General features: G+C 38.1%; 1 protein-coding gene across 1 annotated transcript; it reads right to left on the reverse strand.

Annotated features, from left to right (window-relative positions):
- Positions 1-5341: 5341 nt before the first annotated feature.
- LOC129773406 (uncharacterized) lies at positions 5342-6508 on the reverse strand. The gene has a single exon (XM_055777002.1). The coding sequence runs from the start codon at positions 6506-6508 to the stop codon at positions 5342-5344; it is 1167 nt and encodes a 388-aa protein (XP_055632977.1).
- Positions 6509-16695: the final 10187 nt, after the last annotated feature.

The following is a 16695-nucleotide window of genomic DNA, read 5'->3' on the forward strand; positions in this document are numbered from 1 at the left end:
AAAACGACATTGATGTGCCTTTCTTTTGGAATGTCGTTCAGATTGTTGTCGTAATTTTTTAGAATCCCGAAAGCATCCAAAGCTAAGCTAATTCCGGAAGTATGTGATGCTATAAATGGCAGTCTAAAAGATTTTTTTTAAATCTTATTTATTTCGCCTTGCCAGCAGCTTCCTATACCAATTTGTGAAATGAAAATGATAATAGATTTGCAAGAGGAATGAACACGCGTCAAAAACTAAAATAATGAATGAAAATGTACTTTTTTAAATCGAATATGTATTCTGTTTCTTAAAACAATAAAAATACTTTTTTTGCAAGTTATGAGGGAATTTTTAATGAAAATTGCCTAATAATGATTCAATATTAGAGATTCTCAAAAAAAAAACTATCTCAAAAAGAAAACGTGCCCCGCTAGCGTGCAAAACAAAATAACAACGATTCAGTTTAGAAACTATGAGGGTTTTATTTGTTTTTCCATTAATTTTCAAGTCCATAAATATCTTCGCATTTTTTCATATATCTTAAAAATAGAGACATTTCTTTACATTTGGCATCTCTGATTCGAGCGCTAAATTCTGTTTTTGACGTTTTGAGGGATGCGAGTGCGAGTAAATTCAATGAACTTTGAAGTAGCTCGCATGCCGGATCACACATGACACTAATTGGCATGATGTGTTCACACGGTATGAGTAGCTGCACTGCAGTAACTCATTAGACCGACTCGTATGCTTACTCGCACCGTCTGAACCCGGTTTTACTCTGATGAAATGAAGTTCTTGTAGATATGGCGTTCCGCATATACGGTCATTCCTACCAAACAGATGTAGTTGTGCTCAGTGTTCAATGTGACATTTTTCATTTAGACCGTATTGGCTTGGAAATATTAGGCGATTTGCTTAGGGGCTGTCCACATATCACGTGGACAATTTTAGGGTGGGTAGGGGGTATGAAAATGTCCACGCTTGTCCACGGAAAGGGGGACACTAAGAATAAATATTTTTTTCAAATATGATCACCTATACATTCTAACGCAAATAAAATTGTTCCGTATTCCAGATTTTTCTAAATTTTCGCCCAATCAGAGTATGGTCTCTCTAAAACTGGTGGTACGTTTTTCTCAGAATCTATTGAACCGATCAGGCTGAACTTGGCTTGTATAAATGTAAAAATGAATTATCTAAATTGTTACATAATGATTGTTTAAAATAAAAAAAAAAAGATAATTGAAATTTCAAAAATATATATGTCAAAAAACGGCTACGTGAAAATAATAAACTACGTGCAAGATAAACTTGATTGTTTCTTCAACGAAATTAAAGCTCTCCAACCATTCTACAATTCCTTCCTTGACACCACAATGCAATTCCTCTTGTTATCTTCCACTTCTAAAATGTTTCATAGCTGAATTTTATGCAAAAATCTCTCAAATGAGTGCAATTAAATCGTTCTAAGTAGCGTGCTTTCGGATTGGAGTCAATTTATGGAAAAAATAGATCTCAAGAAAAGTTCAATAATTCTTTCATAGCTGAGATTTGAGCTTAATTTCTTAGTTGGTTATCAATTAATCGTGAGTTGTTTAATATCATCTTACCCCGTGATCACTTTGAAAGTCATTCAGACACTCAATGCAGAATGATCGCTAAGGATTTGAAAAATATTTTAATATGCTTTTAATACCGTCTGAAAATTCCACAAACCTAAGTCTAAAATGAAAGGATAATTTTCAATTCGTTCGAAAATATCCATGTACTAAAAGGATTTACTGGATCATTATATGATTTAAATGGAAGCGAATTAATCAGGTTAATTGGTTCATTACTGGCGAAGATGTTAATGAATTTCCAGATGGAATAAGCACACTTTTGAAATAAAACTGTGAACGTGAATTAAATTTTTTGTATCAAATGTGTAGTCTTTGTGAGAGCGACACATTTTTTTGCAAGTGTTTAGAAAAACGTGAAATAAAATTTTATTTGAAAATGATTTAAAATTCATTTATTTTTTCCGATTGGCGCTTGTAATCACAATCAGTAAAGCTCAAGATCAATCTTTGGAATTGTACAGTTTATATTCCGATGCGGATTGTTCCTCGCCTGGTCAACTGTACACTGTGTTTTTCCATGTTGGCAAACCAGATAGTCTTTATATTTTCGGTGATAATGGAAAAACAATGAATATTGTATATCCACAAATATTTCGGAATTAAACTCATATGCTAAATATATAACACAACATAACATATGTAGCATAACAACTCATGTATTTACCATACAGACTCAATGAGCCACAGCGAAGCAGGTACAGCAGGTAACAGCTAGTAAAACTCGAATTAAAAAAACTTAAATTGAATTAAAATGGAATTTAGTTATTTTCTTAATGATTTTGAATAAAAAAAAAAAAATGTCCACGTGGACAAAGGGAGGGTAGGGTATGAAAATGTCCACGCTTGTCCACGAAAGGGGAGGAGAGAATCTAAAATCGTGCTTTTCCTGTCCACGTGGTATGTGGACAGCCCCTTAGGGGGTCCAAATTACCTATAATGAGCCAGTCACTGCAAAAAAAATAGCTTTGAATATTCTTCTAAATCTTCTAAAACTAAATCTTCTGGAGTGTAGAGAAAACAGAATAAGGCACAATTGCGTATGTTGCAAACACTCCAAATATATTATAGTGGTTGAGACTTATCCTCCCATAGTACTTTATAAAAAAATCATTAGTTGTAAAGGGTGTGTTACATCAAATTGTATCACGGAAAAAACGCTGTAGAAATTTAATTTTCAGGAGTTATATCTTCAGCTTTCGCTTGTAATCAGATGAGAGTGTATAGATCACGTTGGCCATGCTTCACTGTCAATTTTTCGTAAATTTGGAAAAATGTCGTCGAACGAAAAAGAGCGTCGTGAATTAATCCTGCGCACTCATTTCGAGAATCCGGAGTTGTCACATCGGGACATCGGTAAGATGCTGGGAATCGTCCAATCCACGGTCAACAGATTACTAAAACGATACTTCGAGAACCTAACCATCGACCGGAAGGTGAAGAACGGCAAAAATGGATGCTCCGTCAGTGAAAAAGATCACAAGCGCGTAGTTAAGCAGTTTAGACGAGATCCGAGAAGTTCGGTCCGGGATGTCGCCAATAAGCTGCATTTGTCAAGTTCATTCGTCCAGCGGACCAAGCAGCGGGAGGGCCTGCGTACATACAAGGTTCAGAAGGCTCCTAACCGCGACGAAAGGCAAAACATGGTGGGGAAGACGCGAGCCCGGAAGTTATACACCGAAATGCTGACGAAGCCGCATTGCCTGGTAATGGACGACGAAACCTACGTCAAAGCGGACTTTCGTCAGCTGTCGGGCCTGTTGTTCTTCTCCGCAGAGGACAAATTCAGCGTTCCGGAGGAGATTCGCAAGCAGAAACTATCCAAGTTTGCCAAAAAGTACATGGTGTGGCAAGCGATCTGCTCTTGCGGAAAGCGGAGCGCCCCCTTCGTGATGACCGGCACGGTAAACGGGCAGGTTTACTTTAAGTTAACTGCCTACAGAAGCGCTTACTACCACTATTGAAGCAGCACGAGGGCCCGACCATCTTCTGGCCGGATCTCGCTTCGTGACACTATTCAAAGGACGTGTTGGAGTGGTACGAAGCCAACGGGGTCACCTTCGTGCCAAAGGAAATGAACCCTCCCAACGCGCCGGAGCTTCGCCCAATAAAGAAATATTGGGCGATTATGAAGCAGGCCCTCCGGAAGAACCCAAAAGTTGTCCAATCGGAGGCGGACTTCAAGAGAAAATGGATTTCTGTTCAAAAAAAACTACAACCTGACGTTGTACAGAACCTTATGGACGGGGTAAAGAGGAAGGTGCGAGCATACGGGCTTGGGCTCGAAGTATGAATAAAAAGAAAATGCCAAAAGTTGTTTAATAGTTTTTATTTTACTGTCTAAAATTTTCAAAAGGATCGGTCTACTGGGCGAATTTCTACAGCGTTTTTTCCGTGATGCAATTTGATGTGACACACCCTTTAGTGGAAGAAGTGTATTTAACATTTCATTAAGTTGTGTGCTGAATTTGATTATTCAAAATATTTATGTTTCCGTCAATCGTGCTCTAGTTTGTTCGACTTTAGAGGCGAATGAACTGCAAAGTTTATAGCTTCTCAAAAACAAAAGAATAGAATAGAATTGTTCGGTTTTAAGACAGAACTACCAACCACCTTTGATACTATAGTAAATAGGAAGACGTATGCATTTTAAAGGGAAAATTAAGAGCTTGGAAACTTTTTCTTGAAATTCGTTCTTTTGATAGTAATACGAGGGTCACTATTTATATTTCGGGAATTGGCAACACTGATGTCATGTGAGTCCATCTGACGGTTCCATCGTAAAGTTTGACATTTTTGACGATATACGTACTCAGAACATTTTGTCATACGGACGCTATTTGTTTATTTTATATTTAGTTGAAAGTTTGGTCTCGGCAAAAAAATGGGACTGAATCGTGAACATTTTCGTGCGATGATTTTTTACGACTTTCGACGTGGATTATCACAACAAGAGTGCGTCAATCAACTTAATTTGACTTTTGGCGATGAAGCTCCATCAAAAACCACTGTGTATCGCTGGTATAGTGAATTCAATCGTGGTCGTAGTTCGCTGTCCGACGAGTTTCGTGAAGGTCGTCCAAAATCAACTGTAGTGCCAGAAAACATCGATGCTGTGCACGAAATGATTAAGCAAGATCGTCATGTAACCTATTGTGAGATTGAGGCATCCCTAAGCATTAGTTCCACCAGCATATATGCGATTTTACATGAACACTTAGTTGTGCGAAAATTATGTTCACGTTGGATCCCACATAATTTGACAATAAAAAAAAGGCTCGTGTCGATTGGAATAAATGCTTTGAAAATTGGTTTAAGCGCATGCAAAAGTGTATCGATCATCGTGGCGAGTACTTTGAAAAACAATAAAAATATATTCGCAGCTTAACTATTTGTTTTTGTTCCTATTCCCGAAATACAAATAGTGACCCTCGTATGCAGTAAGTGAGTCGAATATTTACTATTGCAGTTGGTTTTTGACACTGATTAATGTATGTCCATGCTGCAAATTGGCAAATAAAGCGTGGAACCAGAAAGACACCAATGCTAGCAAGGTAAACTCTTTCTAATTATTGGTGCACTAGCAGTAAAAACAACACACAAGCACGCACTTGTCAGCATAATTCATAAAACGAACGTTTTAATTTATTTGACCACATACGCTTTATTTTCGCACATTTTGATAGACAATAAATTTGAAGAAAAATAATTAAAACATAATTTACACGCATGTTTTACTTCTATCGGGCGCTGTTTTGAACTGGCGTCGGAGGACTCATCGTACTGTTGGCGGAAGTGGTGGTTTGTTGCGCATCGGCCACCGTTACGTCCATTTCATCTCCCGAGCCTTCTTTCATGACGTCTGTTGTGGTAACTTTTTTGACCTCGGCCACCGGGAAGTCGTCATCTTCATTATCCTCGAGTGTACGCACCTGGGCGGCAGCCTTTGTTGCAGGAGTCGTTGATGCTGCTGCTGGTGTTGTTGTTGTCGTTGTTGTTGTTGGGAAGGCAGATATGAACGGGGGCTGCGAATGTTCCTCTGGAGTTTCCCTAACCGGTGGCGAAAACGATGGTACTCTGAATTTGGAATCCTCTGTTCTGTACATGGGTGGATAGCTGGCTGGAGGAGGCTTCGGGGTGACTTTGGCCTGATGGGATGGTGTGTATTGCGGTGGGTGGGGTGGTCCCTGGAACGGACTAGGTGCTTCTGGTTGATGGGGTTGATATGCTGGCGGTGGATGTGGCTCTTCATACTGCGGCGATTGCGGTTGGTAAGAGGGCCTCGAAAAATCGGGCCCAGGTGATCCTATCATTGGTGTTCGGTGATAACCTCCATTATGAGTGTCGCCCGATGGATATCCGCCACATGGTACTCTTGTCACTGTGGGTGTACAACCGATCAGAAGATTTTTCGGACATGATGCTTTGGGTGGTACCGATTTAAAATACAGTGGCGCAGGCGGCGATGGCATTGGCCGATGAGCTGGTTCGTATCTTGGAATAGATCGATGTTCCTTCTTTCTCTCACCAATCTCCGGATTGTAATGAATTGTTTTTGGTGGACTTTCTCTCAAGAAATGTTCCTGGGGGATCTCCGCATACTGAAGATGCTTTCCTCGGTTCTTCCCTGGTAGAAATTTCGCTCTGTTTGGGCTAATATCACTCTCACTCACATATTTTCGCTTCGGGCTTCTCGAATATCCGTACGATGGTTGATACTCAATGGTTGGTGGCATCTTTTCATGATGCATATTTTCGTCGTCATAGACTGCATCCTGACTCGTATCGCTGAAGTGATCCTCGTAGGACACAGAAACACGTTGGTTACGGGGCGGCACTCGATACTTCACAATTCGCCCGTCACACAGAATTAAACACATTCCAACAACTAACAACACAGTCTTCATTGTCCATTCACAGCCTCGAACCAGACGTCACGAATAAACTGATTTCCTTCTGGTTCGATATCACTCTTTTAAATTGTCTTCAATACTCCAATCGCACCTGAGATATTTTTATTCCGAGGAACACACCTGTCGCTCGGCCCTTGTGAGATAAATCTGGGTCATTAAATTTTCACACGATGCAGCGCTCTCTTCCGATGCAGCTAGCGAATCTAGCTCACCGAGGGGATTTCGTCTGAAGTTCGATAAATTTTTACCTCCTTTCGAGTGCACCCACCGATTCAGGTCTCAGGTCTCGAGTTCTTCGAACCAAACTGCCAGCAGTTTGACTTCCGATGGTGTCCGTCGATTCGAGAAATAGAACGCCCAGCTAAAGGCGGCAAACAAGTAAAAAAAGAAGTGTAATGTTCGGGCGGTAGCTGCAAAATTTTGCAAGCGATGCAAAGTTTTGCTTCCAATGTAGAGTTCGTTTTACCTTCGACGGATTGGTGGAATGGATATATGTGGATTATGTATACATGGATGAGTGCTTCCGTGGGAAATTGTTATTGTAAATACCTCGCCGGTGGAGTGGTTGGCAATCGGTGTAGCCAAAAGAAGCAGAGGTCATGAAGGGATTTTCCATATTATCATCATAATCCGAAAGCAATGTATCAGTTTTCATTCATGTCATTGCTGTTTCAATATATGCTTTATGGGATGTATCGGATCTGATTTTGTAGTAATTTCCCATTGCTGTTATGTTCTATTTAAATTGATCGGATGTTTTTCTATTCGATTCATAAACGATTTTTATGAGATAATGAGGATAATAATCAGATTAATTTGAAAAGCACATGAAATTCGTAAACTTTCATGTGCTCAGCAATCAATCATCACATTCACTACCCGCAATGTCATTATTAATAACGCGAGATATTTTAATAAATTTATTACGTCAAAGCTATAATTTGTCCTTGTATAGATTTGTATTCACAAAACAGTCTTTCGAATTGCTGTGCGATCGCTATTTCATGAAATAATGAAATATATAAAATACATTTAAAAATGAAGTGATCGGAATGAGAGACAAAATGGTATCATCATTCATTTCTGATTGCCCTTTCTCTATACTGGTATGGGAAAAATTATTAATACCATTCTTTGAGTCTAAGGATCAGAAGTCATAAACAAGGTTGACAAGAAATTTTTGGAACTATTCGCATTGAAGATGTGATAATTGTTGTTAACAGAACGTGTTGAACCCAAATATCCAAGATAAAGGGTGTGTCACATCAAATTGCATCACGGAAAAATCGCTGTAGAAATTCGCCCAGTAGACCGATCCTTTTGAAAGTTTTAGACAGTAAAATAAAAACTATTAAACAACTTTTGGCATTTTCTTTTTATTCATACTTCGAGCCCAAGCCCGTATGCTCGCACCTTCCTCTTTACCCCGTCCATAAGGTTCTGTACAACCTCAGGTTGTAGTTTTTTTTAACAGAAATCCATTCTCTCTTGAAGTCCGCCTCCGATTTGACAACTTTTGGGTTCTTCCGGAGGGCCTGCTTCATAATCGCCCAATATTTCTCTATTGGGCGAAGCTCCGGCGCGTTGGACGGGTTCATTTCCTTTGGCACGAAGGTGACCCCGTTGGCTTCGTACCACTCCAACACGTCCTTTGAATAGTGGCACGAAGCGAGATCCGGCCAGAAACTGACGGAGCATCCATTTTTGCCGTTCTTCACCTTCCGGTCGATGGTTAGGTTCTCGAAGTATCGTTTTAGTATCGCTGCTGACCGTGGATTGGACGATTCCCAGCATCTTACCGATGTCCCGATGTGACAACTCCGGATTCTCGAAATGAGTACACAGGATTAATTCACGACGCTCTTTTTCGTTCGACGACATTTTTCCAAATTTACGAAAAATTGACAGTGAAGCATGGCCAACGTGATCTATACACTCTTATCTGATTATAAGCGAAAGCTGAAGATATAATGCCTAAAAATTAAATTTCTACAGCGTTTTTTCCGTGATGCAATTTGATGTGACACACCCTTTACTACATCTTTCAATGTTTTTTCTTCAGTGCCTTGTTTAGTGTTTCTGAACATGATTGTCATTTCTAGTTTTTCCGGATACATTAGTTTCATATTTTGAATCTTTCCCTGGTTTTATCAATCTATTATCAGACAAAAATTCATTCTCACAATGATGTGCATTTCAGTTATCTAGTAATACAACGGATTCAGATTGTAGTTTTGTTTCGACCTAGAAACTGACGAACTTCATGTGCGAACTGATTTTGGAACCAATCACGAAATAGTTGCCATCCAAGAAGCATTAATAGATACCAATTAGTGCACTGAAAGTGTCGTATCGAGGGTTCTTCGATCTTCCAATTACCATCAATGACATGACAGAACATAGCACGAAAGTTATCCGGTTTTGACATTTTTGGTTCCGGCAACACTTTTTTCCTCCAAATTAGTTAATGTGACGTTTTCATGTTTTGAAAAATAAACCAGATTCGACGCAAAAATATACCTGGTTAACGGTCAAATCATGATTATTTTCTGTCCTCGTAACCATTGCCCGAAAATCCGCCGAACACTTTTCGTCACAAACAATATTTTAAATTGCCAAATTCCAGATCTGATGTTAAAATTATGGCACCAATGGCACCATTTTTATGATTACACTCAGTGTTAACAATTTTTGGTCTGATTTTTTCTTCATCTCAGATTTCTCAGAAAATCTGTTTGGATATCTGTATTGAATTTATTAGTCCAATTATGAAGCATAATCTAAACTTCAGTGTCATTGTTCAGCATAGTTACTATTGATTTGACGAAATGTTGATGTCATTTATAAAATAAATGGAATAGGTTTATTATTGAACTGATTGTAATGTATTAAAAGGTAGCATAATAATCAGCTCTCCAGTTTCTAAATTGTCAACTGAAGAACTGCCAATGCATGAATAAGGGAATTAAAGTAGCTCAGGATACGGTCAGGTTCTGATAAGATTTTCTCACTCTTCATAATTTATTCGGGTAAGTTTTAGTTCAAATTAATGAATATATTGTGGCTTTCGAAATCTCCAAAGTTTCATTCTGATACATTACATCGATACTTAGATCAATAAACTATGGCTTCATCGAGTCGTTCAAATGAATCAACGTTCGTTTCTATGTGTGGTTTCGGTTATAATTGAACTTCTCTTAGTTACGTTTAACGATGAATTCCAGTAAGAACCATCTTTTTGCGAATGAATCCAGCATTTTCAAAGATTTGAACTTCAATATTTCTTAAATTGAGTTAGTGTAAGGCAGTATTCTAGTCTAGAAAAAAATTTCTTTTTATTTCTGAAGTTTAGACATTCAAGAATATATCCTAGAAAGGACTTTTCGAGAATCCCATCATTTACCGAGTTATAGCCATATTTCAAAAATCATATTGACGTAGGACTACGTCTTTTATTTCTATACTGGGGTGTAAGTTCAAAGTTTCGAAAACGAAAGCGTTACGCCCGTGAACGAGACAACTGAACGAATTGGTATGATAAACATTCGAAAGATAAAATGTCTACGCGCTCTATGCTTGTTACTTTTTGATCCAAAAACTTGTTTCAATAGCCCTAAAATTACTTTCAAACCAGGCTATTGAAATCACACCAATCGGTATATAAGCGAGTGCCGTTCGGAAATCCACCTAGTTACGATTGCGCAACGATTGAAAATTATTTTTTATCGCAATTCTTTAATTATCGAATTAAAAGCAGGTTCTTATCATTTCCAGAACCAGAAACTAAAAAACGATATATATATATATATATATATATATATATATATAAATCTCGTGTCACGGTGTTTGTACCGAACTCCTCCAAAACGACTCGAGCGATTTTGATGAAATTATGCACAAAAAACTTGGTAAGCATGAGAATAGGTTGTAAACTATATACGATACCACTAGGATACAGATAACTAAATATTTAGTACCGATTAGAGTGACCCTATGCAGAAAAAAATTGAATATTTTTGTTCTAAAATGTTGCTTCAAACATTACATCCAACCACAGATTTAAACCCCCATACCCTATTTTCGATAGCGATTTTAGTATTTTCGCTAGGCCCGCTACATTGAACCTTCATCCACACATTCGCAAGTAATTTCACTTCGTCTAAAGCCTGGCGTATCTCCGGTGAGCTGGAAGTATTTTTGAATGAGCAACAATTATTGAAATACTTCAAATCACACTTGTTCGGTTTACAAAATGACAATTACGCTATTCACGTTATTCCGATAAAACACCTGCTGGAGAGCACGTGTCTAGATTAAATGAGCATGTGTTACTAGAATTATAGAAGGAGACTGCACAGTGACGCGAGAAATTGTGATTCGAAGAAAAAACGATAATCTGGATTTCATCGCTGACGCACATCGTTCATACGACTCTCTCCATGTTCTTATTCAATAGCACTAACGTTCACAACGTTAGCCTTCTCATCGTAGCAACATTTTTACTTAGTTCAGATTTCTATACCAAGCAACACGCCTGAGTTGAAAGCTCTAGAATGTGTGTGACCACAATGCAAGTAATATCTTCGACGGCCGTTATAGAACAACGCTGTAATGGCCGTTTTTGAAGAACAATACTAATATTGCACAAACATTAGACAACGTGATCCATTCATTATGAACATCATTACTCATTTTGAAATAACCTTTATGACGACGCCAAAAACGCTATATCAGACAAATAAAACAAAGGAGTGCGCTCGATGGATCCTATGTGTATCGTATGATGTCATCCTATGATGTCGTCAGCTACGCCAACAAAACATGGTCGACATGTACGCGAAGGTAGAGCGCGAATGACTGCGATTCTTACGACTTAATCAACATAAGTGGCATGAGGAAGAATACATTCACTTGGGAAATACTATCATGAGCAACGCCGACACGCCGACACTGAGTCCGTTCGACTCAAGTCCAATCGAGTTGTGCAAATGTGGCAACCTTACGATGCAATTCGACATAGACAACATTGAGCTCCGTGTTCCATTTTTTAATGCTTCAAATCAGGGATCCAATTGTCAATCAAACACCGTTCTTTTAGCAGTTCTATATTCAAATTAAAAACGACGCTTTCAAGCTGAAATTACAATAGTTTGTTTGTTTTAATTCACTGCTAACAAATCTATGATTCTTTAATATCTACTCACAAATTCAGCGTTGAACTTTACTTCAGAACCCTGATTATTCAATTGCAATTAACCTAGAATCTAACAAATTCCAGCATATTAATTTTTAGATAATATTTCTCGATATTTTTTACTCACATGTTATTGATATTAAATGCTCTGAAAATAATTGTACAAATTTCAACTAACAACGGTCCATTGAATTCAATTTTCGGGATTTTCATTCGCACGCCGACTGGTTTCTGCCACAAATTTCTCCTAACTAAAATGTTCCTACGCAACGACTATAACAATAGACTCCTGTTGCAATTTGAAAACGCTTGCGTTAACACCATTTCTGTGAAGCAAAAATGCAAAATGGATATTCGGTATCAAATATGTTTTCGATGTGAAAAAGCAACACATTCTCTGCAATTGGGGGAAAATGTTGAACGAAAATTGTGTCTGACGATGGTTTTATGTTATGCATAAAGTTTTGGTGGAAATGCAAGGAAATTTATAGACCAAAAAGTTAAGTTAGAGTCAGGACTATGACTAATCAAAACTGCTTTCGGGTCTGCCCATCTGGTGGAAAGTGAATAGCTCTACGAATACGGATGAATTGTTTAGACATTTATTCTGCCACAAGGCAAGGTTGCCACATTTGCATAGAACGATTGATTTTGAGTTGAACGGATTCAAGAATGCAAAAGTTTCAAGCCAATTGTATTCCGGAATATGAGTAACTGTTCGATACTGTTACTACAAGCATGATGTATAATCCATGCAATAATGTGAAACTTTTATCGCCTTGCATGGTGGATGGAGTATGTACGAAGCGTTTTCCTAGAGATTTCACCAACGACACGATCACAAGCGTAGGCGGATATCTAATATATGACCGAATAAATACTGATAATGGTGGACAATCATTCACAAATATCAACAAGGTAGACATTGAAATTGAAAATCGTTGAGTAATGCCATATTCGTCTCGGCTGAGCAAAGCGTAAATAAACGAATTACAAAAAAAGTAATGTGATTCCAAATAGGAACGGTACATCAGCTCCATTGCAGTTGCCTGGCGTATCGTTGGTTTCCCAATTTATGAACGAGACCCAGCAGTTATAAATTTAGCCGTGGATATTGAAAATGAGAAGCGCGTATTTTTCTCCAGCGAGATAGCATTTGAACGAAATGAATATTGATTTTCTTTATTTCAATTTTTCTAAAATTTATAGATCGTTAAAACATTCAAACACGCTTACAATACATTAGTTATGTTTTATTTAGCACCCACAATATTCTCTAGAAATAATTTATATGGCAGAACAACGTTTGCCAACTCAGCTAGTATATATATATATATATATATATATATATATATATATATATATATATATATATATATATATATATATATATATATATATATACATATATATATATATATATATATATTTGATATTCATGCAACACAACCTGGAGGTGCCTGGATATTCATAGAGCGATAGCATATGAATTCGAATGTCGTTTTTTGTATTTTTTTATGCGGCTCAAATATTTACATCGGTATTCTGAACTTGAAACATAGCCATATTGTTTCCTTCATTCGCTGATTTGCAAACGTATTGCTTGCTCTTCACCGAGCTCAACATTATCTAGCATTGACAGTGCTCCTGTGGCCGAGTTCTTAGTCTCACACATTATCATGCGGAGGGTTTGGGTACGATTCCCGTCCTAGCCGAGGGGTTTTTGAATATTTTACACTGTGATCACTCATATTCCAGAACTTGTTGCTCAGAATAAATTAACGATGTGTTGTTGGCATAGAAAGACGATATTTATCAGCGTCAAATCGCCTTCAATGAATTCTATTCTTTAGTTCGTAAAAATACCATCGCTACCTGGCAACGTAAATGGAACGAAGATGAATTGGGCCGGTGGCTTCACTCGATTATCCCTAAGGTTTGCCTCAAACCATGGTTCAAAAATCTGGACTTCAGTCGGGACTTTATTCGCATCTTCTCCCGACTCGTTTTAATCCTGCCAATAGCAATATCTGTGCTTGTGGCCAAAGTTACCACGAGATCGAACACGTTGTTTGGTCGTGCGAGGTGTTTCTTGTTGCCAGATCGAATTTAGAAAACTCTCTTCGGGCTAGAGGAAGGCAGTCCAATGTGCCGGTGAGAGATGTGTTGGCTCGGTTAGACCTTGATTACATGTCTCAAATATATGTCTTCCTAAAAGTTATCGATCTTCGTGTGTGATTGTCCTTATATCCTTATATTCTCCTTTTCCTTTTCCTTCACGAGAATTCAAATCCCTTCTTACTAACAATAGAATAAGGTGAAATGTAAATACATATTAGATATAAGATAGGCTTAAGAATTGAGTGTGATGAATGTGAGTGTGAATATTGTCAACATATCCTTAAATCCCTTCCTTTTCCTGAAGAAAATATGTCACCCTTCTAAACTCTAGTAGACCGCGAATAATCGGTTTTCTACATCATTGACATTAGAATTAAGGAAAAACGTTTATACACTGATTGCATAAGTAAGTGATCAATTGCAACACAACCTGGAGGTGCCTGATTTTAGCTCTTGATGTGAATACGGAACAGTACGTGCAACTTAGCTAGTGTTGATCACCCATAATGAAATCACCGAATCTTGCAGCCAAAAGCCATGGAGAGTCATTCTGCCTGGAATTACCACTGTTATATATGATTGTAGTATTTTCTGTAACATAGAAATCATTATTTATTAAAAAAAAAGATGAAAATTGCCAAAACTCCATACTTTCGCTTCAGTTGACAGTCGAGGATAAATGACAAACAATTTTAAAATTTTATCGTGCCTCTCTTCCTGCTTATCTTCTTCTTTTGCACTTTGCCCTTTTTTAAATCGTTTGTTTTTACAGGCTCAGTTACATAAGTTTAAAGGAGCCAAACTCCTTACTGTATTGTTACAAGACGATTTTTCAAAGTTTGGAGTAAATTAGAGGAGCATTTGAACGCAATCGTATCAGAAGTACAAAATCCTACGTGACTCTCAGAATGAACGATTCCTAACTTTCGATTTCATGCGTTTTCAGGTGCAAATATTGTAAGGAGTGACGATACTCACACATATTCATTTCCACACATACATGCACTCTTCACCCACAAACTCATAAAGACGAAAGTTACGGATCGTTCATTCTGAGAGTCGCGTAGGATTTTGTACTTCTGATACGATTGCGATTAAACGCTCCTCTAATTTTCTCCAAACTTTGGAAAATCGGCTAGAAAAACGGCTGAACGTATCAATCGAAACGTTCACGGATGTTTAGGAAATATAATAGGCTAAAAATTTGCCTGCAAACATTAGAACTTACTGCGATTTTTACAGAACTACAGTAGATTTTGTAAAACACTATAAAAATCCTGTTTCTGGCGCTTTTTTGAAATCGATGCAAAAAATTTAAATATTTTTTTTTGTCAAAGTAATAAATTATCCTTGTGCAGAATTTATTGGAGTTTTCAAAACTGCCTTTCGATTTGCGATATTTGCTTATTGATTTATTCATCATCAAAGACAAAACGGGGTAATTTATCATTCAAACTGAAATATCTCTGCGTGGAAAGGTCCTAAGGGAACGTTCTTGGAACCAAATGAGGGGCTTAGAATGAAAGGGGTGTAAGTGATTTGATCGATTTCTCTACATCGACTCTCTCTTTTGGTCATAATTTAGCTGCAAATACATTCCCAGCTGTATTTGACAATGTGGAAGATAGGTCAGAACCTCATCTATCGAATTGTATAGCAAATTTAAATTGGAACGTTTTTGCAGTTGAGTTATTAACTAAATATAAAGTTGATGAAGAGAAATCGATCAAGTCACTTACACTCCTTGCATTCCGAGCCCCTCAAAGAAAAGCTGGTTGATGAGGTTAATTGGATTTGCTGTTGAATTGGTTTGCAAAAAATTGTGTTAGTCCAGAATATTGTTGAAAAAACAAAGAAAAATCGATTTTTCATTTCTTTCCGATATTGTTGCCCACTGCACCTACACACACAAAGATAAAAATGTATACGAAAAATCCCATCCTTCACCTCCCATCGATGTGTTGATTTTTGACAAAGTTACAGCATGTCAAAAGTCATTTAAAATTTCCGACTTCGCATTCTGTTCGTCTAATTGTTTTTTTTTTTTTTTTTTATCCAAAATATATATTTTTATTATGGCTCATATGGCGTCAACCTGACGGGGCCGGGAGTCCAATATTTCGACAATGTTTGCCTTATAACTATGTTAGTAATATGTAACCGATTACTCGCGGTTGGCTCGAGGTTAGTATTACAAGTGTTTTCGTAATTGTGATGTTGCTGTCTCCAATGCTCTGTACCTGTGCCCGACACGGGATACTTCCTTTTGGGATGCAGCTGACCATTAATCAGCAACGCCCCCTAGTCTGTACCCCATATCTAGCGTGGTGCGTCTTCTCGACTCGAGGAATCCAGGATAGGATGGTCACTAGCCGGCGCAAACATCAGCTCGTGTAGAGTTGTCATGAGCGATACAACCTTTGGCTCTTGTTGAATGATCAGTGGACTGCACAACCTTTGGCCCGTGTATCTGTAAAGAGTGTGTGTATGTATTGCCGCGACTAAGTAAAAGTTTATAGATCGGATAGGAGGGATATGAAACAGGGACACAACGAAGGAAACATCATTAAACGTTGACATCGGCGTTTCTGAGGAACAGGTATAGATGAAGCAGAAGATCAGGATCGCGGCTACCTAAGATATCCCGGACGGGGATATCCGATTGTCTGCCTTTTGCTCTCAGTGCTCTAGAGAGCTGAGAGCGAGCAGTATGGAACCGGATACACGACCAGACAACATGCTCGATGTCGTGGTAGCCATCGCCACAATCAAAAAGATTGTTTGTGGGAGCCCAATGCGATAGAGATGCGCGTTTAGGTTGTAGTGATTGGACATAAGCCGAGATATCACGCGAATGAAATCACGA

This window comes from Toxorhynchites rutilus, chromosome 3, assembly GCF_029784135.1.
Source record: "Toxorhynchites rutilus septentrionalis strain SRP chromosome 3, ASM2978413v1, whole genome shotgun sequence".
Taxonomy (NCBI): Eukaryota; Metazoa; Arthropoda; class Insecta; order Diptera; family Culicidae; genus Toxorhynchites; species Toxorhynchites rutilus.